Below are 25,452 nucleotides of genomic sequence, written 5' to 3'. Positions count from 1 at the left end.
CTCCTTCTCCTCCTCCTCAGACTGTCCTCAGATGACACCAGTGCCCACAACAACAATCCATTCAGCCACAACACAGTCAATTGTCTTTTAGAAAAAACACACAATGCACAATGGAGTCTGCATCCCCGTGTCTTACATTGGAATGAGTTTTGCATTCACACAATACAGCTGAGGAAAATATGTAAATATACATTGATTGAGTGCCATTGGTTTCCAGGAACCCTAATTGTTTCTTAGCTTGAAAAGCCTCAGCCCCGTTTTGCTATACCTGACCATTTTCTTGTTTTTTGCAATCAGAAATAGAATCAGAAATACTTTGTTTATCCCGTGGGAAAATTGGGTTTTGTGATAGTTGCTTAATTTTAGAATACAATATAAATAATATATGAATAACATTGGAATTTAAAACACAAATGTAAAATAATATATGATGAAAATATGTATTTAAACATGAGAAGTTAAAGTACAAATGTGAAATAAAAAAGATAATATAAATTATATCAAAAATATTTATACAAACAGGGGGACATTGGCTTGATTTGATTGATTGGCTTGATTTGAAGGATTTGATTAGAATTAAATGAAATAAAAATATGTATACAAGCATTAGAAATAGAAGAATAAATACGTGAAAATGTGGATATTTCAATATATATGCAGTTAACAATGATAAGGCTAGAAAACTCGAAGTTAACAGAGACAAACATCTTCCTATCTTGCAGCATGAGAATTATTGACTTAAAAAACAAACGAACGCTGACTTTTAGGGATGTCCCGATCACCTTTTTTTGCTCCCGATCCGATTCCGATCATTTGATTTTGACAATCTGCCGATACTGATTTTTCCCGATCCGATCTTTATGCAATGCATTAAGAGAAAAAAAAGGAAAAAAGCATTCAGGTTGTCCCTTAAGGTTATTTTTTTATTTAAATGCCAGTACCCAACTACCCATTCTATCCAACGTGGATATAGCTTCTTTTTTTCACAGGAGCATTGGATCAGTTCAGTTGTGCAGCATTTGATCAAAACAAAATAAAGCTTATCAGTCATCGCTTTCAATTTTATAATACTTCCAAACTCCTGACATTTTCTCTGTCCCGACTCCCGAGTCACCAGCTGAACGTAGCCTCTTGTTAGCTTACTGCTACTATTAGACACTGCGCCCACTCTGTTGCCAGATTTGAGAGAAATAAGCAACCAGGTCTATGAAAACAAGCCCAAAAGAAGCAACACATACATGATGTTGTATAATTTTAAACCAAAACTAAGGCCTCAGGATGACTTTAAGACGTGAACATGGTCATTAATGTTTTGTTACATTAAATAAAATAATAAAAATATTTTATGAAAAAAAAGCAAAAAAACCGAACCCCGATCTTTTTCTCCCGATTCCGATCTTTTGAAAATCACCTGATCGTCTCCGATCCCCAATCACATGATCGGATCGGGACATCTCTACTAACTTTTTAATGTTTTACCTGACGAGTTTTAAACAAGAATCCCGTAAAAGAGCTAAACATGCATCTGTTATCTACTTCCATGATATTTTGTAAAACATATTACTCATGTAAACATTTGAAATAAAAGGAAAAGTCAAATGTAATATACAAATGTTTATATAAACATATGAAGTTAATGTTATGATGTAAAATTAATACAAAAATAGTATTACAATATTTATGTAAACCTAGGAATTTAATGTAAACATTTTAAAAATGTTCAAATAATTATATAAATAAGAGAAGTTAAATATTGTTTTTAGCCGGCGGGGGCATGGGGCTTAACAGGTTAAAGGCCCTGACGCACCAAGCCGATTTCGTCCGTCGATAGATGTCTGGCCGTCGATGAGCGTCCTGTCGCCCTACTCAGATTGGTGTGTCCTGCACCGTCGTCTCTTTTCGGCCGTGCTGACACCTTCCACCGCCGATTCGACATGTTGAATCGGTAGGCTGTCGGTAACAGGCCGTCGGCCAAAGAAATCACTCTGATTGGCTGTTCAGCTAGCGAATCAGTGCATGAGAAACGAAACGGAAGTGAGGGACCCAAACAAACTATTAAGAAGGCAAATCTGAGATTTCATTTAACTCCAGCTCTCGACACAGGTTCGGGAAAGCCCCATGAGCTTCTCGCTGTAGAGTGAAAATGGAACGCACACGCTATTTGTTGTTTGTTTATATCACGCAGTCTGTTCTTCTTCTCTCGGTCTATCACGCAGTCTGTCTTCCGGTTGTTGCCTCTTTTGAATGACGAATACACACTACCGCCGCCTGCTGGTAAGGAGAGTTATTGCCACTCACGCATGCGCAGTTCGTACGTGCTTCTTGGCCGTCGGCTGAAGTCTTTGCGGTGTGTTCCAGTGCGACTGTTGGCCAAGACGCCGGAGACGTGAGGCGACACAACAGTCGGGTCCGTCGGGACGTGTTCTTTGGTGTCAGTTTGGTGTGTAGGGGCCTTAAGACGTTTGTGTAAAATTGTGAATCAAAAGGATATAATAAAATATAAAAACAAAATGAGTTATAGGACAAATGTACGCATTGACCAATACATACAAAAGTACATATGAGAATCAGGATATTTCAATATGCAGTTAACAATGATAAGGCTGGAAGACTCCAAGTTAACAGAGACACACATCTTCCTATCTTACCTGCATGAGATTTATTGACTTAAAAAACAAACTAACGCTGAATTTTTCATGTTTTACCTGACGAGTTTTAAACAAGAATCCCGTAAAAGAGCTAAAAATGCTTCTGTTATCTACTTCCATGACATTTCTCATGTAAAGTTGGCCGGTGCTCCAGGACTTTAATCGCACCAGATCCAGTAAGACCAGCTGCTCATGTTGCCCACACAGGTTGTGCACAGCTTGTTTACTGTATGTAATAATAATACTTCACGCCCGAAAGGACCATTTGTATATCAACAACACACCTTGTTATCTTGAATTCTTGAACTAAAACGTTTCCTCTCATGGCACTACGAGAAGGAAGCATTTTAAAAAGGCCCTATCATGCTTTTTGGGGGTTTCTCTTTCCTGTAGTGTGTTCTGTAGGTTTTAGTGCATGTTAATGGTCTGCAAAGCCTAAAATTCCTGTCTGAAAAGTTGCGAAAAGTGTTGATGAATTGAAGTGTAGAATGGGCGCTGTGTTTTAAGAAGTGTAAAACTACTGTATATAAAAAATAGATTACAAATTCTCCCCTAAACTCTTCTGCAATATGCATGTGATTTTCTTTTGTTAAATGAGGGCCCCTTTATCGTTCTTTTCTTAATTCACCGTTTAAAAAAAAGAAAGAAATATGTATATTTTTCACCCGTGCGTGGATGTATGCAAAAAAACCTTTCGTTTTCTTCAAGAATTCACGGTAAAACCGGAGGAGTAATTGACAAATAATGCTTCTTGGGATGAAATGTTTCTTTTAAAAAGTAGGATTTTAGATAAAAAGCACTGCTACAGGAGCTGTTAATCACGTTGCGTAAACATAATGTCTTCCTCCTCTTCTGCGGTCTCTCCTCAGCACAAAGTCGAGCTGCTGTTTGTTTGTTAATGATGTGATGAGCAGCTTTTCAAATCAATACATCACTACTATGTTATCTTTAAGGCTTTTTTGTAACAAGTGTTCTGCAGAGAGAAACTGGCAGACTCCACATACAGCTTTACACCGTGGTATTATTAACATTTGGCATCCAGATATCCAGAGGGAATGGATTGTAGCTCACATCTGGATACACAAGTTGTTTTAAATGCATCTAAAGTGGCCATCTGGGATTACAATTTTTATATTCAGGTTACATTTGCTCTCAGATAAGAGGGGTAAGATTAGGATTTGTTCTTGTTGCTTCAGTTTTTGGGGCTTGTTTGTGCTATACAGACACTATCTAGGCTGTATTCAATTATGCATTTGTGTTATTGAGCTTTTCCTTTGCACAGTGGACATGCCTCCCTGACTGGCTCTAAATGTGCCTCGTTAATGGCTGCTTGAAGTTTGTCTTGATATAAACTTGATTAAAACATGTGCTTCCCTACCAGAAAAACACATATTATTGCACATATATTAGTATTTTATACTTGCAAATCCATCGATGAAGAGATAGGATGCATCGTATAGATATTGTGAGAAATAAGGAGCAACACAGAATAGTCAGTTTGAATCAGATTCAGAAAGTCTTTATTGTCAATATAATCGTGCATATCAACGTTTTTTGCAGGTTTTTCTCATTTCTCATCATTTTAATATAATCAACAAATAGATAAAAGCAGTGTTGATAACAGCATTAGCAGCAAAGCACATTCTGTATAGAAGCCACTATTACATTTACGAAAAATGTAAATGTAAAGATATCAAATGTACATAATTGGATAGTTATAAAAAGATCAATTCATCTTTATATCAGGCGGTCTGTGTGTGTGTGTGTGTGTGTGTGTGTGTGTGCGCAAAATTATTATAAAGTCTTGGTTAGGCAGAGAGGGAGCCAGCTGTGTCTGCAAGAGCCGCCATCTTAATAATGAATAGAAACTTATATTTCTCTAAGTTTCTGTCTCACTTTTTGCTCTTTTCCATCTCCCCCCTCCTTCTCTCTGCAGGGGCGTTGTGTCATCACGGTTCAGCTCGCTGATGAAGAGCTGGCTGAGGATGAGGATGGCGTGGATTACTTCCTGCTGTTCGCTGGCAGCACACAGAGACACTTGACCAGCACCCTAAGGAGCAGCCATGACACCCTGCAGGCGCTGTGTCCCGGTAAGCTGACCCACCCAAAACGCCTGAAGCTTCCCTGTTACGGTCTTATATTTGCACATATATGTGTAAAAAAACTAAGTTTATATGGCCTGCGGTCCCAATATTTTATTCAGATGCTGGTTCTTAAAGTGAGAACACAACTGGGTAAAAAAGCTTTTAAATATACTGCCCCTTCTGCTTGGAATAATGTACAGAAAGAGCTGAAACTGTCAGATTTGATCACTATGGGGGAATTCAAGTCTATCTTAAAGGAACCATTGGTCGATGTGATTGCTCGTATATCCCCTAATTGAAGTCGTTTTATAATAGTTTCTTTTATTCGCATATTGACTGGTTTATGTGCCATTTCATTTGTGTTTTACAGCTGTATTGGTCTGCCTGTATTGTTTTGTGTTCATTTGTTGTAACTTTGTTCATTCTGCCCTCTTGGCCAGGTCACTCTTGAAAAATAGATTTGAATCTCTTACACTTTTACCTGGTTAAGTAAAGGATATATAAATGACTCCCAATGCACCTGTGGGAAAGCAGCTCCACCTACAGTGATGGAGGCATGATGAATCTATTTTGAATTCTGCTGTCATGCATCAGAGAAAGATGGGAGGCTGTGGCTCAGTGTTATAGTGCGCGGAACTTTGAATCAGGGGATAGCAAGTTCGAGTTCCTGGGCAAGACACTTCACCCCAAATTGCTCCTGTGGGGATTGTCCACAGTACTCAATATATGTAAGTCGCTTTGGATAAAAGCGATGTAATGTAATGTGTGGTCTGAGGATAGAAAGATGTCTGAAAGCTTTACTTATCCATATAAATAATATCAACTTAAGGTTTTAATGGCAACAAAACAGAAACACTTTTAAACTGCAAGTGACTACAACGTTTTCTAATGTATATTTATGAATTGTGTACAGAAGAGGATTGGGGTCAGGTATCAAATATTTGTTGAGATCTGACCACGAGTGAATATGTTTTTAAAGTTCTGAGATTAAAGTCTGAACTCTGAGGGAAAAGGTCTAGCTCGAATAGTCTTATAAATTCAGAATTTCCTGTAATGCAGCCTGTAAAACCAGTACAATACAATCAATATATCTAAAATCTAAGACAATATGGATTCTCATATCACAACCTTGGGGCAAATGCGTCAAAATAAGTTAAAATAAAGGAAATATATTCTTAAAAAGGCCCAAAATAAAAACAGCAAAAACTGCTTTAGTTGTTAATTCTCTATAGCCATTATGTGCTATAGCTCAAACGAACATTACGGGTGCTAAAGCATGCCAAAATATATTTAAAAAATGTGTTATGTTGAGGAAGGTGGTGGTGTAATTATTCTTCCCATCCCACAGAAAGCATAGGGCAGTCAGGAGTTATTATAGCGGTGGAAGAAAGTGATAAATCATTAATCATCCACCTCCACTGGCCTGGCTTTAAAACTAATGTTGTGTGTTGGAGAGAAATCACCTCATTTTACTTTTTATGGAGCCTGGCTCGTTCATCATCTCTCCTCTTGGAGCTCATCCCATTTGTTCTATACTTGCCACATTTAAAATATTTAGACAGCGCAGAAGTCGGAGATACTTCCTGTGAGATGAATAAGCAGCAACAGTGAGTAAATGGGTCGTAGAAATACAGAATACTTGTAAACCTGTAATATGAATCAATGGTAGCAACATGGTGGGGAAGGCATTAAATATAAGCTAAAACAACAGATATACATTTATTGTTGTCACCACGGCTAAGCTATAGGCGGCTAATGTTGGGCTATAAAGGAACTACAGCACGGTCACATGACTTCACGTCACCACTGCTAAGCTATAGGCGGCTAATGTTGGGCTATAAAGGAACTACAGCACGGTCACATGACTTCACGTCACCACTGCTAAGCTATAGGCGGCTAATGTTGGGCTATAAAGGAACTACAGCACGGTCACATGACTTCACGTCACCACTGCTAAGCTAAAGGCGGCTAATGTTGGGCGTGATGACGTTTAGTCGTCTCATTTAGACACTTGATAGCATCAACCGTTTTTAATTCACCAGTGGGGGATTTGCTGACAAATTTTATGTCTTAGAACAACACTTTCAAATCTCTTCACAGACCTTATTTCATGCTCACAACTACAAAAACACAATCAAAAACCGATTGACTTCCAGACCAGGGAACAGGAAGTGCTAAAATGTCGACTCATTTCCGAGTTTAGGAATCATCCCTGCACCAGTCTGTTAAGTGTCAGGATTTCAGTCGGTAAAAGAGAAGGTGGAACATGTTCAACTTGTTATCTTGTTAAGAGCTCGGCTGAATTACAGCCATCAGAGGGGGGGTGGAGGAGGTGTTGCTCTCCACTCACAGATTAGCTCTGCTCCACCGCTCCCTCCATCAGTACAGCTCAGGAGGAACAACCTGTGACCAGGCACAAGGTCGTGGGATACAATTACCAAATGGCCTGGGAAAAATGGCTTCAGATACACAAAATCACTACTATGGCCTGGAATGGGTGCCATTGAGCAAGGCATTTGCTCATTTTCAGGATCATACTTAACGTCCATTTAGTATTTCGGGTTTCTACAAGAACAAGAGTACTAATCTTAACCCTGGCTTCATGGTTTCCCTAAGAGATATAGTGCAATCTTGCAAAGGTAGTTATAGTAGCCTTTGGTTGAGATACTCAGATGGGGTGTACATTATTTAAATGAACCTGCACAATGTGTTGTGAAAAGTGTTTAAAAACTAAAGTATTATGCTAAAATGTGCTAGCCGAAACTAGCTAACAACAAAATAGCTTATGCCCAAAACACATTTATTTTAAACTCATGGGAGATGTAACCGTATACACAGACTGCTCCTATATAATATAGATAATGTATTTGTGTATTAGGAAAAGTCTTTAAAAACTACAGTACATGCTAAATATAACTTTACAGTATCCTTGCTAGCTGAAAACAAGCTAACAACGACTATCGTGTGCTCATGCAACACAGGGACATAGCAAAATCGCATTAACTTGCTAACACAATTGCTTATGCCAAAGCACATTTAACTTTATAAAAGGCACATTTTAAACACATGGAAGATGTAGCCATATACACAGACAGATTGATAATATAGATTATAGCCAATGTATTTGTTTAAAACTACAGCATATTCTCCATGCTGTAACACCTCCTCCCAGTCTTTTTTCTCACCCTGTCATGTTGTGTCCCCCCTTTTGTTGTCTCTTAGCCCACGACTGCTGCGAGGCGGTGTTTGTCACTCTGTGTTCAGCGAGCCGCGGCCCCCCCGAGGATCTGAACCCGGGTCATGTGACTCCGCTGGGCGAACATCGATTCAGCTTCGTCCAGGATTTGGCTTTTGACATGGCCCAGTTCCTGGTGAGCATAAAGACCAAATCATTTCCAATGGAGCTGAAAAATAAGTCTCAAAGTCAACTTTATTGTCAATCTTTCAGTTTGTGTGTACAGAGATCGAGATCCACAATCCCGAATACAAAAAATACAAATATATATTAAGAAAATATGTATAAAAATATGTATAAATCTCAATCGCAATCTTTATTTATTTATATAGCACATTTAAAACAACCTCAGTTGACCAAAGTGCTGTTCAGGCAGTAAATACAATATATAATAACACAATGGGAATCAAATAATAAAACAATAATTAAAAAAATGATAAGAAGCACAATAACTAGAAACACATATTTGATTGTCTGAGTGTCTGTGGGGTGTTAAAGTCCAGTGGGGGCAGATCATACTAATAATAATAATAATAACTGCACAGAATGAGGCTTGTCGCAGAAAACAGCAATGTGGGAAAAGTGACAAAAAGAAAGACAAAGTACGGCCGTGTTTCTGTTCCTTCTCCGACGAGCCTTGATGTTTCGCAGTCCTCTGTGTTCAATTAATGAATTCTTCTCAGCACGATTTATCATCCCAGGGAAATGTAATATACAAGATGCTCTGCCAAGGAGGAGGAAAAGATAATGTAACTGACAAAAAATTACCCTTATTTTAAGGATAAGACTTTGAGTTATATGCTCATGGTTGTCACATCTAGCCTCTGCTCCAACCATGAAACACCTGAGCACATACAGTACTACTACAATCTGAGCTGACAGGAAATGCTCCGTTTTAGTTTAACACACAAAGTTAAGCTCACACACTTTTTTATGAACATATAGGTTACTTACTGAATTGTTGTCTAAGTTTTCTTCTGAAATCATTTTATTGGGTGATTTAAATTGGGACTGGTTAAGTGATAAATCTTCACAGTTTAAGCAGGTTTGTGATTCTTTGAACTTAACTCAGCTTATTGATAGTCCCACTAGAATAAACCCTGCCAAACCCAATAACGATACCCTTATAGATGTCATTCTAACAAATGCAGCTCATAAGTATGTGTCTGTTTTTCCTAATGATATCAGTGACCATTGCACTATCGCTTGCGTTAGGTGCACTAAGTTGCCCAAAGCCAAGGGCCTTATTGTGCTCAGGCGCTGCTTCAAACACTTCTCTGAGCAGGCTTTCCTACACGATCTGGCGGAGGTTAAATGGCACTTCACAGCGTTAATTCCATCTGTTGATGTTGCCGTCCAATTTTTTATTGATCACTTTTTATCGATTATTAATAGACATGCCCCCCTTAGAAAATTCAGAGTTAAGAATAGGAACACTCCATGGTTTACTAGAGAACTATCTGATCTCATTCATGATCGAAATAAGCAATGGTCCTTAGCTAGAAAGTCTAACACTAGTGATGACTGGCTTCTTTTTCGTGTCCTCAGAAATAAATGTTCTGCCCTTATTAAAAAAGCTAAAGCTGATTACTATCTGAGCTTAACCACTGATTGTTTTAATGACCATTCCAAATTCTGGAAAACAATTAAATCACTTCAGAACAAGAAGGTTTCTAGTTTCCCACAAAAACTGAAGGTCAGTGATTCTTTTATTTCAGATTCAGATGGTATGTCTAATGCCTTTAATGCTCACTTCAAAAAGGCTGGTCACATTTTTGATGAGCAAAGTCATGACTCTCTAAATGGTCGTACTCACAGCCATAGTCAAGAGTTGAACTCCCCTGTTTTTGATTTCGCTTATTTCTCGGTCTCTGAAGTCTTACAGGGTTTGCACTCGATTGATCCTAAAAAGTCTGCCGGGCCTGACGGCCTTGACCCGTTCTTTTTAAAAATTGCAGCTCAGATGATAGCACAACCAGTAACTGATATTTTTAATCTCTCCCTGTCCACTCACACACTGCCAGCTGTGTGGAAGCAAGCTCTGGTATCGCCCCTCTTGAAAGCTGGTGATCCCACGGAGTTGAATAACTATCGTCCTATCTCAAATCTTTCTGTGTTATCAAAGATTCTTGAGTCCCTTGTTTCTACTCAGCTAAAACTTTTTTTAAATTCACACAACATCCTTAACCTTATGCAATCTGGATTCAGATCAAAGCACAGTACTGTGACTGCCAGTCTGAAAGTCTTAGACGATATTAAGGCTGCTTTGGATAAAAAATCAGTTTGTGTTGCATTGTTTATTGACCTAGCCAAAGCATTTGACACTGTAGATCACCACATTATGTCTAATGTTATGTTGGTGTCTCGTTTCGGTCACAATGCCATTTGCTGGTTTCAGAGTTATCTAACCGACCGTACTCAATGCGTCAGGTTGGGTAGTACTGTCTCTGACCCTGTCACCTTGGAGAAGGGAGTTCCACAGGGCTCTATCTTGGGGCCCTTGCTCTTTTTATTATATGTAAACAATATTTGTAATCAGATGCAATTTTCTACCTATCATATGTATGCTGATGACACTATTGTATACTCGTGTGCTCCTTCTCTGGATATGGCCGTTTCCAATTTAAAATCAGATTTTATCACGCTGCAGCATGCGCTTCTTTATTCTAAACTGCTATTGAACAGTAAGAAAACCAAAGCAATGCTTTTTGCTCCCAAGTCAGCGTCCTCCTCTTGCCTCTCCATTGACACCCTTGATGGCGTTTCTGTTGAGTTTGTTGATACCTACAAATATCTGGGCTTTTGGTTGGACAGTAATCTGAACTTTAAACACCATATTGAAGTTTTAACAAAGAAATTGAAATTCACTCTTGGCTTCCTTTTCAGATTTAAATGTTGTTTTTCAATTTCATCCCGTAAAAGGTTGGTCTCTGGCTTATTCCTGTCCCAGCTGGACTACGGTGATACCATTTATAGATTTGCCTGTCCCACTGTTTTGGCCAAACTTGACCCACTTTACCATGCTGCACTGCGTTATATATCAAATGCACCCTATAGGACTCATCATTGCACACTGTATAGCCTAACTGGATGGTCCTCACTTACTATGCGTAGGATGCAGCACTGGTTTTTATTAATGTATAAAGCCATTTTAGGTAAGCTTCCACTCTACATATGTGTCAGATTTGCTCCAGTTTGTGACTCTTACAACCTCAGATCCAGTGCCTGGATACGGTTCCAGGTTCCTACTGTACGGACTGAGGCTGGAAAAAGGAGTCTTTCTTATTATGGTCCTTGGTCTTGGAATGACCTTCAATCACGCCTTAAACTGAGGGCACTTGTCTCTATATCATGTTTTAAATTGAAGTTGTCTGAAGTCCTCACCACCAGCTGCTCTTGCAGTAACAAGTAGTGTACTTTTTTTATTGTCCTAATGTGCACAATGTAGTGACTGCTTTTCCTCTTTTGTTTTCTTTGTTATGTTTTCTGTATTTTATATGTTTGTGTTATGTGTTATGTGTAACGTTGCTGCCTTCTTGGCCAGGTCAGCATTGAAAATGAGATTTTATCTCAATGTTTTTATCTGGTTAAATAAAGGTTAAAAAAAAAAAAAGGTTCACCTGCTGAATTAAAAACAGAACAAATGAACCAAAGAAAGTGAAAACCATGAAGCAGATTCAGGCGTATAGATTCACACTTAAAGTCATCCGTTACTCCCTAAACCTGTACATTATTTCAGTAAAACTCCCATTTCTGGGCATGTGTTTAATGCTCTTAGTGTCTTAAAGCTCACCTATTATGCAAAATCCTCTTCTTCATGTCTCTTCTACATCAACATGTGTCCCCTCTTCTTCATGTCTCTTCTACATCACCACGTGTCCCCTCTTCTTCATGTCTCTTCTACATCACCACGTGTCCCCTCTTCTTCATGTCTCCTCTACATCAACATGTGTCCCCTCTTCTTCATGTCTCTTCTACATCAACATGTGTCCCCTCTTCTTCATGTCTCTTCTACATCACCACGTGTCCCCTCTTCTTCATGTCTCTTCTACATCACCACGTGTCCCCTCTTCTTCATGTCTCTTCTACATCAACATGTGTCCCCTCTTCTTCATGTCTCTTCTACATCAACATGTGTCCCCTCTTCTTCATGTCTCTTCTACATCAACATGTGTCCCCTCTTCTTCATGTCTCTTCTACATCAACATGTGTCCCCTCTTCTTCATGTCTCTTCTACATCAACATGTGTCCCCTCTTCTTCATGTCTCTTCTACATCAACATGTGTCCCCTCTTCCTCATGTCTCTTCTACATCAACATGTGTCCCCTCTTCTTCATGTCTCTTCTACATCAACACGTGTCCCCTCTTCTTCATGTCTCTTCTACATCACCATGTGTCCCCTCTTTTTCATGTCTCTTCTACATCAACATGTGTCCCCTCTTCTTCATGTCTCTTCTACATCAACATGTGTCCCCTCTTCTTCATGTCTCTTCTACATCAACATGTGTCCCCTCTTCTTCATGTCTCTTCTACATCACCATGTGTCCCCTCTTCCTCATGTCTCTTCTAAATCAACATGTGTCCCCTCTTCTTCATGTCTCTTCTACATCAACATGTGTCCCCTCTTCTTCATGTCTCTTCTACATCAACATGTGTCCCCTCTTCTTCATGTCTCTTCTACATCAACATGTGTCCCCTCTTCTTCATGTCTCTTCTACATCAACATGTGTCCCCTCTTCTTCATGTCTCTTCTACATCAACATGTGTCCCCTCTTCTTCATGTCTCTTCTACATCAACATGTGTCCCCTCTTCTTCATGTCTCTTCTACATCACCATGTGTCCCCTCTTCTTCATGTCTCTTCTACATCAACATGTGTCCCCTCTTCTTCATGTCTCTTCTACATCAACATGTGTCCCCTCTTCTTCATGTCTCTTCTACATCAACATGTGTCCCCTCTTCTTCATGTCTCTTCTACATCAACATGTGTCCCCTCTTCTTCATGTCTCTTCTACATCAACATGTGTCCCCTCTTCTTCATGTCTCTTCTACATCAACATGTGTCCCCTCTTCTTCATGTCTCTTCTACATCACCATGTGTCCCCTCTTCTTCATGTCTCTTCTACATCAACATGTGTCCCCTCTTCTTCATGTCTCTTCTACATCAACATGTGTCCCCTCTTCTTCATGTCTCTTCTACATCAACATGTGTCCCCTCTTCTTCATGTCTCTTCTACATCACCATGTGTCCCCTCTTCCTCATGTCTCTTCTAAATCAACATGTGTCCCCTCTTCTTCATGTCTCTTCTACATCAACATGTGTCCCCTCTTCTTCATGTCTCTTCTACATCAACATGTGTCCCCTCTTCTTCATGTCTCTTCTACATCAACATGTGTCCCCTCTTCTTCATGTCTCTTCTACATCAACATGTGTCCCCTCTTCTTCATGTCTCTTCTACATCAACATGTGTCCCCTCTTCTTCATGTCTCTTCTACATCAACATGTGTCCCCTCTTCCTCATGTCTCTTCTACATCAACATGTGTCCCCTCTTCTTCATGTCTCTTCTACATCAACATGTGTCCCCTCTTCCTCATGTCTCTTCTACATCAACATGTGTCCCCTCTTCTTCATGTCTCTTCTACATCAACATGTGTCCCCTCTTCTTCATGTCTCTTCTACATCACCATGTGTCCCCTCTTTTTCATGTCTCTTCTACATCAACATGTGTCCCCTCTTCTTCATGTCTCTTCTACATCAACATGTGTCCCCTCTTCTTCATGTCTCTTCTACATCAACATGTGTCCCCTCTTCTTCATGTCTCTTCTACATCACCATGTGTCCCCTCTTCCTCATGTCTCTTCTAAATCAACATGTGTCCCCTCTTCTTCATGTCTCTTCTACATCAACATGTGTCCCCTCTTCTTCATGTCTCTTCTACATCAACATGTGTCCCCTCTTCTTCATGTCTCTTCTACATCAACATGTGTCCCCTCTTCTTCATGTCTCTTCTACATCAACATGTGTCCCCTCTTCTTCATGTCTCTTCTACATCACCATGTGTCCCCTCTTCCTCATGTCTCTTCTAAATCAACATGTGTCCCCTCTTCTTCATGTCTCTTCTACATCAACATGTGTCCCCTCTTCTTCATGTCTCTTCTACATCAACATGTGTCCCCTCTTCTTCATGTCTCTTCTACATCAACATGTGTCCCCTCTTCTTCATGTCTCTTCTACATCAACATGTGTCCCCTCTTCTTCATGTCTCTTCTACATCAACATGTGTCCCCTCTTCTTCATGTCTCTTCTACATCAACATGTGTCCCCTCTTCTTCATGTCTCTTCTACATCACCATGTGTCCCCTCTTCTTCATGTCTCTTCTACATCAACATGTGTCCCCTCTTCTTCATGTCTCTTCTACATCAACATGTGTCCCCTCTTCTTCATGTCTCTTCTACATCAACATGTGTCCCCTCTTCTTCATGTCTCTTCTACATCACCATGTGTCCCCTCTTCCTCATGTCTCTTCTAAATCAACATGTGTCCCCTCTTCTTCATGTCTCTTCTACATCAACATGTGTCCCCTCTTCTTCATGTCTCTTCTACATCAACATGTGTCCCCTCTTCTTCATGTCTCTTCTACATCAACATGTGTCCCCTCTTCTTCATGTCTCTTCTACATCAACATGTGTCCCCTCTTCTTCATGTCTCTTCTACATCAACATGTGTCCCCTCTTCTTCATGTCTCTTCTACATCAACATGTGTCCCCTCTTCCTCATGTCTCTTCTACATCAACATGTGTCCCCTCTTCTTCATGTCTCTTCTACATCAACATGTGTCCCCTCTGTGTAAAGAGACTCTGAAAGTTTCAGGAACAAAGATTCTCTCTCTTTTTGTCCTGATCCATTTCTATAAAAACCTGTCTGAAAATGAGCTGATCAGATTTTGGCCACTTTATGATGTCATAACGATTTTTCGGCTTGTGTAACCATTAGCCAATCACCAACCAAGGTAACCCCCCCCCCCCCCCACCTTATCACCTGAATCTCCTCCTAGAGCACCATTGAGCTCTTTTTAACCAAATCTCTCTCAGAGGGGCGTGGGGAGGGGCTCCTTATTTTCATCTAAAGTAACAGACAGAGAATCAGCACTTTTGAAACAGGGCTGAAACAGAGGGGATTATGGGATGCTGCAATGATCTGTTTGGTGTTTCAGCCAATCAGAGACATGTTCTGTATATATCTGAGACCTGTAATATATTGATGAAAAACAGTATAATAGGGGACCTTTAAAGTGAGTGTTTTAAGGAAAAATGCCTAACCTCCTCCTTAAACTCATGTTTCTGTCCCCCTCCCCCAGGTGAGCACCGCGGGGCGCTCTGACGGCCTCGATGGCGCTCTGCTGCTGGACGAGTGTCAGATTCCCCTGCAGGAGTGTGAGCGTCTGGACGAGAGCCTGGAGCTGGCTCTGCACCACCTCCTCCTGCCGCCAGGGTGGAGCTTACTGGGCAACAAACTCTCCAACAGCACTGGTGAGACTGGGCTTTTGGCACCATGTAATTCACTCACACAGGAAAACGTCCAAGAGTCAGACCGAGTGTCTCTGCAACTGATGCAGAAACATGGCGACAAATTATAGTTCAGGGCATAATGACACACATGGCACCTCTGTGTGTGTGTTTGTCACATGCTGTGTGTTTGTCACATGCTGTGTGTTTGTTGTTGTTTCAGAAAGATATATGACACAGCATTTCCAAGATGTTATTGTCCTGGATAAATGGGATAAATCTGGTCAAATATTATTCAAATTATATATGTTTTTTGAAGATGAAAACACACCTAATTCAATTGTATTTCATTTTTTATTTTTTTATCTTATATCAACATTTTATTGATAATTCAGCATTTTATCATCAGCACTTTTTTTTATTGACCAATTAGTGCATACTCATAGAGTATAGTATAGACAAACTAACAAATAAAAAAACGACAACAAAAAACTTTACATTAGGTAGGTAGCTAGGTAGGTTAGGAAGGTAGGAAGGAAGGAAAGAAGGAAGGAAAGAAGGAAGGAAGGAAGAAAGGTAACAAGGGAGGAGGTAGGTAGGTAGGTAGGGACGGAAGGAATTTAGGAAGGAATGTAGGATGGTAGTTGGTAAGTAAGTAAGGTCTCATGTCTGCAGACAGCACTTTGGGTTCTGAGAAACAGCGATCCCAGTGCAAACAAACATGCATTTTTATCAAAAATAAAGTGTATTTAAAGCAATTTTCTCAAACCAGTGAGTCCGACGACTTTAATCAGTTAAAGGAATCCAAAGGATCTGATGTGATGATACACTCTGCGGGTAATTGCTCTCTGGGAAGCAGCATGAACAAGACTTTAGGGAGTCGTTACTGCTGCCTCTCCCTCTGGCTTCTGTAAAGATAACATCTCACGGTTTAACTTAGACTTGGATATTGCATCGAACCAGCACAACCAGCAGGATGTCCCCCCAAAGAACATGAAAACTGAGCAGGTCTGCAGTTAGAATTGGAAGCTCTCGCACTGCGTAAAATGTTTTATTCATCGTTTCTTTTGGAGCCTGAAAGGGAAAGTCGTCAAAACAAATGTTCATTAAATGACCTCCCTGCCGATTAGATCTACTTGGTACTGTTGTGAAAAGGGTTTTTAAAGACACACACACACACACACACACACACACACACACACACACACACACACACACACACACACACACACACACACACACACACACACACACACAGTCAGTTGTCATGTTGTTGATGTGGAAGGCGGCTTCCTGCAGCGGTGAGTGATGTGAGCTCTAATAGGCTCTGCCTCTCGATGTGTCACCACTTCAACACAAGACGTTGTGTCGCAGAGCTTCAGGGAGGGAAGAGGAGTGAGACGCTGCTCTCCATTTATCAGATCTGTCGGATGATGGATGGCGGAGGACTATAGGTGGAGGTGGCGGTGGTTTATCTCCGTCATCCCTCACAATGTGGACACGCTGCAGTCACTGATCCCACAAAAGCCGGCCATTTATTGAGCTCTGGGAAAATCACTTCATCTGGAACCGCCGTGCATGTCAATGGAAGGAGTGGAAAACGCTCGGCTGAACAAAAACATAATAATAATGAAATTAAACATGAGAATTATTAAACTATACAAACTTAAGCAGTGTCAAATTGACAAACAAAAATTATATTTAAACAAATGATCTATTTAATTACACATCCGAAAAAGGTTGGGAAGAAGTATACACTTATTTAATCCCACCCCTTCTCCCAAAAACTCAATTATTAACATATATATATTAGTTTTTTCAAAAAAAATACATTTGTTTTTGAAAAACAAACACATTAAAATATTAAAACAACACATAAATAACAAAGAAATACAGAAAAGCATTACATGGTAATCAAGAAAAGATAAAATAACAAACCAAATAAATAAACCGTACACACCCAGTTATGATTAAACAATTTCATCCCTGTATCAAAATATAAAAGTAACGTGATTACTTTCGGTTACTTTTGGATTACCTCAATATCAAATGCAGTGCAAATAAAATAGAGAAGAGAAATATCAATAAGATGTTTTTTACTGAAGTGTATTGTGTAAGACAACAGAACAATGAGACCGTAGGAAAGAAGAAAAACCACGATTTTAAGAATCAAATATGTGTAATTTTTTTATCAGATTAAGTCTTTTTCTAATTTAACTCTAAGGGAATACAGCTACTTTTTTGTTGTACCCTGATTAGTTAATCCTGTTACCTGTAATGTGTTACTGCTCAAACCTGCTGCTAATGAACTGGTGTTCAATCACTCTGTGTGAAATAATCTGTTATTTGTCATTACTATCCTAATACTAATAGACTAATTGATCTGCAGTCTCAAACCAATACGAGCTGTAAAATCTGTTTAACTTAAATATCCCAATTATTTACAAAATAAGACCCACTTAGCTTTAACGTTTGACTTAACTTCCATGTCCTAAAAGTCAAAATAAACCTGCATTTTTTTCTAATTATCAGCAGGGTAATTGCAAACCCATTGCAAATCACGTTTGAATGTGTACAAAAGTAACCCTGTTTCAAACATGATTTATTCCCCCAGTGAAACATTTTTTCAATACAGCATGACTTATATTTAGTAAAATGATAATTTAGAGTAAAATAGAATATACTACATCCACTTCACATGAATGAGCGACCGAGTGGATTTTAGCCTTTGCAGACCATTGACATGCACACAAACCTATATAACACACTACAGGATAGGGGAAACAAAAAAAGAGCATACTAGGGTTTAAACTGAATATATTGGGGGTTTTATCTGAGCAAATATACATTCAAAGATCTTATCTTGGACTTAAAGGAATCAGCATATTAACCAATTACTACAATTTGTTTTAGTTGCAGCCTAAATTCAAAATTAAAAAGGCGTTATAGTTATATGCAGATTAGCTACAGCATAGTTATTGGCAATGCAGATATTAAAGAATCCCATAATGCTTTTGGGGGATTTTCCCTTTCCTGTAGTGTGTCATATAGGTTTGTGTGCATGTAAATGGTCTGCAAAGGCTCAAATCCAAAATGTCCCTCCAGAGGGAGAAAAAAAAATACCTTTCTGAACATTAAAGCATGAGCCGCTTTCACACCAAGTACTTTGCCGTACTTAGTGCCCAGCACTTAGTACCCCCATGGAACTAGAACGCCGACACCTCCTCATCTCCACCGCTCCCATGTTTTTTTTTGTGTTGCCATAAGTTATTCTCTCTCCGTTGGTGGGCGGGGCTAATGCTAATAATGCTAATGCCAGCAAATACAATGGCGGCTTCACAAAACTTTTCAGAGTTTTACGGGGCGTGGTTTGCAATTCGCCCAGCCAATCGAAATTGGTACTTTTTTCTCCCCAGGATAGTACCACCTCTCTAGCAGGCACTAAAAATGGGGGTAAAAGTTCTTGGAACTAAGTTCTCTTTTTGGTGTGAACGCAAAATTCCAGGGACTAACGGAACTAAACGGGAAAAGTACGGGTAAAAGTACAACGGTGTGAACGAATAAGTAAACTTTGTACTCGTAAAATAGAAGATAAAAAACAAATATAAAATGAAATACCGTACAGTGGAACAAAAATACTGCTTATTGACATCATATATAAATATATGGACAGATGTATGTGCTAAAAACAAATGAAGGCGAAGAGACTTTACAGAGCTCAGTTTTATGCATTTAAAAAATTATTTTCAACTAACGAACAAACTCTGCACATGCACAGTAAATCACAGAGAAGAGAAATATATATATCTGCTTTCAGTATCTGACTGAAAAGCCATGTATTTTCCCTGTTTGCTCAAATAAAGTGTGTGTGTGTGTGTGTGTGTGTGTGTGTGTGTGTGTGTGTGTGTGTGTGTGTGTGTGTGTGTGTGTGTGTGTGTGTGTGTGTGTGTGTGTGTGTGTGTGTGTGTGTGTGTGTGTGTGTGTGTGTGTGTGTGTGTGTGTGTGTGTGTGTGTGTGTGTGGTGTGTGTGTGGTTGTGTTTGTGTGTGTGGTGTGTGTGTGTGTGTGTGTGTGTGTGTGTTGTGTGTGTGTGGTGTGTGGGTGTGTGTGTGGTGTTGTGTGTGTTGCTGTGTGTTGTTGTGTGTGTGTGTGTTTGTTGTGTGTGTGTGTTGGGCTGTGCAAAGGCAGGGGTTTCAGTATTAGGTGGTGTTATAAGGAGTTGATAAATGGGCAAATAATGGACTGAAACAAAAAAGCATTCCCTTCTGGTGAAATAAAAACAGTGTAGTTTAATTTAGTCATATGCATAATTATTATTGTTGTAACTGTGGCAGTTTTATTACAAATGAGATGCTGCTTAAGAGGATTTTACTAACCGAAACACGACATACACAAATTGCCATTTTCAAAACACTGCAGATTGCCATGTTCGTTTTAATCCAAAAATACAGTATTTACTTCCAAGTGTGTGGGTTTATTCATTAAGTGTTACAAAAGCTGTGGGTCAGAAATAACAAGATGTCTTGAGTCACAAAGATAGATTTAGATGCTTTTACCTACAAAACAATTGTGAAAATAACTAAATTAATTGGTCGTCCACAACAAAAACAGCACGATAAAAGTTATTTTTATGTACAGTTTGCTAAATATTAGGCAGACAGAGATATAAGCGGTGTCTGTAAAGGTCTGTGGAGTCACTGTGGACCCTGTTCTGGTTTAATTAGACATCACTGCATGTTGCCGAGCTGCAGCAGGCCTGGTATGTCGGATTCTGAACCACAAATCGTGTCGCCTAGACTGCTGCCCTTTCTCCTGTCTCTCTCTTTAATGAGTCTGTACTTTTGTATTTATCTCTGCATTCTTGTCCTCGTCCTCAGACCTGGATCCTCAGGAGACTCTGCTCCACTTCTCCGCTCGTCGGGGTCTTTATCGGGTCACACACTTCCTTCTGCAGCAACCTGGAGCGAGAGAAGCTCTGCGATTGGTCAACAGACAAGGCCACACCCCCTCCGCTGTTGCAGAGCTGAGAGGAAACGAACGCCTCGTCGAGCTCCTCACACAGTAAGGACTTTCTGTATAACAGTCAGAGGATGTATGTATATATATATATATATGATGTACATTGATATAAAATAGTGGTTTTAAAGTTTAGGCATGTTTAAATATCAAAACATAGGGAAAAAGAAGATGATATGAGAGATACAACTGTGATTCTACTCTGAGTTTCAGTGGACGTTGCCCTATTTTATGCACTTTCTGTATTAGTCCAGCAGATATGTGAATTAATTGTGCTTTTGATGATAAAAACATGAACTTTCACTGTTGGAGCGTGCCTAAGGAAGATTTGTGGCTATAAGGCCATTGCATATTTGTCCAATGGCGCCATTAGTTGTTATTTTACCAGTAGCTTGGGATCTAGACCACCTAGGATCTGGATTCTGGTTGCTAATCCTACATTTTCAAGGATGAGGAATGCAGTGGTACTATTTACAACATGCTATAATGTAGCTAACTACATGTATCGGGTATTCAGGGAACAAAATACACAGTAAAACCATTACAATATGTATTATAGTAATACATGTTACATAATATATATGTAATATTACAGGTTTTCAACTAAATGCAGAGTAAGTTCTGAAAACATGGTCCATTACAGTATATAACAGTCAAAGGATGTGTACATTAATATAAAATAGTGGGTTTTAAAGTTTAAGCATGTTTCAAAATTAAAACATAAGAAAAAAGAAGATAATAAAAGAGAGATATGGGTTTTTGATACATAATGTTAGTACATTGTTGTTGTTGTTGGTTGTTTATTGTCATCAACAACTTAATGATTATAGCAATGACACACAAACAATGACAAACTGAGTTGCTGAACTTCAATTCATATATATTTAAAGGTAGGGTAGGTAAGTTTGAGAAACCGGCTCGAGATACGCTTTTTGTTATATTCCATGGAATGCTCTTAACATCCCGATAGCAATGAATATCTTAAGTGCTTTGACAAAAAAATCCATAAAAAAATGTCATCTGTGGAAGCCGTGGTACTGTGAAAAGCACGACCAATCATTTTAGCCGGCCCGGCTAAAATAACTGGATGGCCTACCTGCCTGTCAGCCTTCCATCTGTGCACAAACTTATCTCGTGCCCTCATTGGTCATGTGCGCGTTCGTGTGTGTTGGAGGAGGGGCTCTGTAAGGAAGTGGCAGATTTTCTCCGGTTGTATATTTTCAAATTCTAGCGATCTCGAGCCGGTTTCTCAAACTTACCTACCCCACCTTTAATACTTTGATTGTCTTTATTGTCTCTGTTTGCTTTAGTGGATGTGCACTGTCTGGTTTGCACTTATTTTAAACAATGCAATTACTAAATAAATCTCCACAGGTAATTAACAAACTAAACTTTAGTTCAACTTTATAACCCAGAAACTGAGCATAATAGGGCCCCTTTAATAGATAACGGTCACAAGATGATGCAAGACCTACACTAACAAAGTGAAACCGACAACAAACAAAAAGTGTCAACAACACACACACTTCTCTCTTGGCAGAAGATTATCTGGAAAGTTAAGTGGCCCAAAGATGTAGACTGCCGATTAATTATCTACATGCTGCTCTTAGGGGACACTTGTGTGTTGTGTTCAGGGAACCACAATGCCCATAGGTTTGTATGGCAGGTAGATCCACTAGGGTGATTAACCTGTTTAGCCCGAGAGCCCCCGGTGGAGGGGGCTGCAGGTTTTTTTTCTTCACGAAACTGTGTCTCAGGGCTTCTTAATATTTAAAAACCTATTAATGTGTCATACCAGATTAACGGGAAGAAACTCAGCTAACTGACGATACAAACCATTTTTACCAAAACAAAACACAAGTCTCATAAGAAGCGTCTAAATGACCCCTGAGCGAAAAAATGCTAACGCACTTGGCACAGAACTCAAGGTAAAGATACCCTTATTACTTATCGTAACTGCACATACAAGATATCCGATTAAAGCTGGGATTCCACAGATTCTATAGGTATTCGTATCATCACTGAGCGATCAGAACTCGCGACAGGGGAAGCAAACACAGACATCACAACACGTAGCATTACGGAGCAAACACGGGAGATCGTCTCACCTTAGCTGTTATTCTGATCAAAGATCGTGTTCAATGGCATTAAAACGATAAAAACGCTTCTGAGGGTTGATCCATAGGTTAATCCAATGTGTCTGTCACTTTGAAAAAATTATTGATAATCCATAATTCCATTTTAATGTAAAAATCGGAGAATAAATATTAGCTGCTAATGGTAGCCACCAGAGTGTATCGCAGCTTTTGGTTTTGGTCACGCGTCACTCTCACTCCTTATTTGGTAACGTGTGGAACCTCCCCTCGATTCCATTGGCTCTAGCGGTTAAAAAGAGGTGTCAATCATCAAAATCGAAAGCCAGAGATAGGTCAAATCTACCCAAATGACCCCAGAAGTGTTTGTTTTTTTCTAAACCTCTCTAAAAAGGTCAAATTTAACTTGTTTTGCATCAATCTTGATACAGGGTACTTATTATATGTTATAGTTTGGATTCCTAAAGCTTTTAGTCTACTATCCCATCATTCAAGGGTAGTTTTCACTATAAGTAAAACATTTTTTGGACGGACACTATCATTTACATTCTTTTACTGTGTTCAATCTGAATTTACTTTAAAATAAAAAACATCTATATTGATTTTGACACTTCTACATCCAACTCACAGGTTTATCATTACTTTGAGAATAAAGATTATTAATTTAACCCTTTTAGAAGGGAAGATATGGTCATTTGTTCTGGGAATGTCATTTTCGAGCCTGAGACCTGAAAAACAGGCTCAGGGCTTAACAGGTTCACAATGCCTTCTTTCTGACTAGTGAGGTCAGAGTCTTCACCTCCCTTTCTAGTGAAACATTAAACTGCGGGGAGAGAAAAACAGCTACGATTAAAACACGGCTTCAAGTGGAAATAGACCCTTTTTATGTCTTTTAAGCACTCTACAGAATAGTTTTCACTTAACTGAAAATGAAGATGCCACAAGCTGAAAGACAACTACCACTTAGTGAGCTCGCTCGTTGCCCAGCGTGCATTGAAGCTGCTTTATGACTCCCTCTTTATGTGTTAGTAATTACATCTCCCTCATGAGAAGTGAAGTCACTCGCAGCCTGGCTGGTGACCTCAGCTCTCAGGGCCTCGCGGCGAAAGCAATCCACCCAGGATTACGCAAACAGAGCTGCCTGACTGGGAGGTGTCTCCCCCTTTTCTGCACTATCTTTATGAACTGCACATACTTCTACCTTAGAGCGAAGGCAGCAGGGGGAGTGAGGGTTTCTCAGAAAGCTTATTGAGAAGGAGTGGTTTTAAAGTAGAGTGTTTTACGACAGGAGAGGAAAGTAACAGTTCTGCTTGACTTGCCGCTGGGCCTGGAACTTTTGTTTGATTGATTACCAGCAAGAATAAACCTACAGATTTGACCAATGGATTAACCCTTACCACCTCTGGAGGAAAAACAACAATACACGTGGATTATCAGAAGAAAAGGGGCTGATATCACGGTTAAAACCTTCTAAGAAAAGCTTATTGAGAAGGAGTGGTCCTAGTGTTTTACGACAGGAAAGGAAAGTAGCATATTTGCGCCTTTTTTTTGTACTTGACATCGCCTGATTGATTGATTACCAGCTCGAATAAACCTCAGGAATTGACTGATGGACTTACCCTTATCAACTCTGGAAGAAAAATAAAGATACATGTGGATTATCAGAAGAAAGGGGGCTGACATTGCTGTTAAAACCTTCTCAGAAAAGCTTATTGTGTAGGAGTGGTCTTAAAGTTGAGTGTTTTACGACAGGAAAGGAAAGTAACAGTTCTGGTTAACTTTTCTTGTAGTTGACAGCAACCCTGATTGATTGATTACCAGCTAGAATAAACCTCAGGATTTAACCAATGGACTAACCTTACCAACTCTGGAGGAAAACTACAACTCACATGGATTATCAGAAGAAGAAGAAGGGCTGACATTGCTGTTAAAACCGTCTCAGAAAAGCTCATCGAATAGGACTGATCTTAAAGTTCAGTATTTTACGACAGGAGAGCAAAGTAGCATCTTTGCGCCTTTTTTTGTACTTGACCGCACCTGATTGATTGATTACCTGCTAGAATAAACCTCAGGATTTGACCAATGGATTAACCCTTACCAACTCTGGAGGAAAACAACAATACATTTGGATTATCAAAAGAAAGGGGGCTGATATCACGGTTAAAACCTTCTAAGAAAAGCTGATCGAGTAGGAGTGGTCTTAAAGTTGAGTATTTTACGACAGGAAAAGGAAAGTAGCATCTTTGCTTGACAGCGACCCTGATTGATTGACTACCAGCTAGAATAAACCTCAGGATTTGACCAATGGACTAACCCTAACCCTAACCCACTCAAAACACAAACAATGCGTGCGGATTATCAAAAGAAAGGATGTTTTTTTGTGTGACATCACCATTTAAACCTTCTTTTGAGAACAGTTTTTGCTGTAATCACTCTTCAGGCTGTTCGGGATGATCTAAGTGTTTATTCCCAACAGGGCTGAGACGGACAGAGACACTGAGAGCGTCCAGCCGGTGTGTACGGACGCACGGGTAGTCTGCCACCTCCCCAGGCTGAACACACATACCCTGACGCTAAGGATACACCCCGGCCTCGACCCCCCGACCCTCCAGAGGAGTGTGGAGCAGCTGCTGCACCTGAAACACCATCTCAAGGTGAGTCCCAGCACCCTGCCAGAGGTGTAAAGTAACTGTACCATGTAATGCTACTTTGTACTTCTACTCCACTACAGTTCAGAAGTAAATGGTGTACTTTTACTCCACTACATGTATTTAATACCTTTAGTTACTTTACAGATGTGGATGAATGATGTGAAATATAATCAAGTGTTAAATCAGACTTGAGTTCCACCTGGAGTAAATTCACAAGCT

The 25,452-nt window shown here is 39.7% G+C and overlaps 1 protein-coding gene across 1 annotated transcript in view; it reads left to right on the top strand.

Annotated features, from left to right (window-relative positions):
* The window catches only part of LOC117496991 (A-kinase anchor protein 13), a 135,476-nt gene that overhangs the window by 15,224 nt on the left and 94,800 nt on the right, over window positions 1-25,452 (top strand). The window contains 5 exon segments of the mRNA XM_034148872.1: window positions 4,585-4,738; window positions 7,955-8,103; window positions 15,327-15,498; window positions 20,351-20,534; window positions 25,059-25,236. Of these exon segments, the coding sequence (XP_034004763.1) occupies window positions 4,585-4,738; window positions 7,955-8,103; window positions 15,327-15,498; window positions 20,351-20,534; window positions 25,059-25,236 (837 nt within the window).

This window comes from Trematomus bernacchii, unplaced genomic scaffold, assembly GCF_902827165.1.
Source record: "Trematomus bernacchii unplaced genomic scaffold, fTreBer1.1, whole genome shotgun sequence".
In the NCBI taxonomy this organism is placed as follows: domain Eukaryota; kingdom Metazoa; phylum Chordata; class Actinopteri; order Perciformes; family Nototheniidae; genus Trematomus; species Trematomus bernacchii.
Note: the sequence above shows the minus strand (reverse complement) of the source record. Positions and strands in the feature narration are given on the sequence as shown.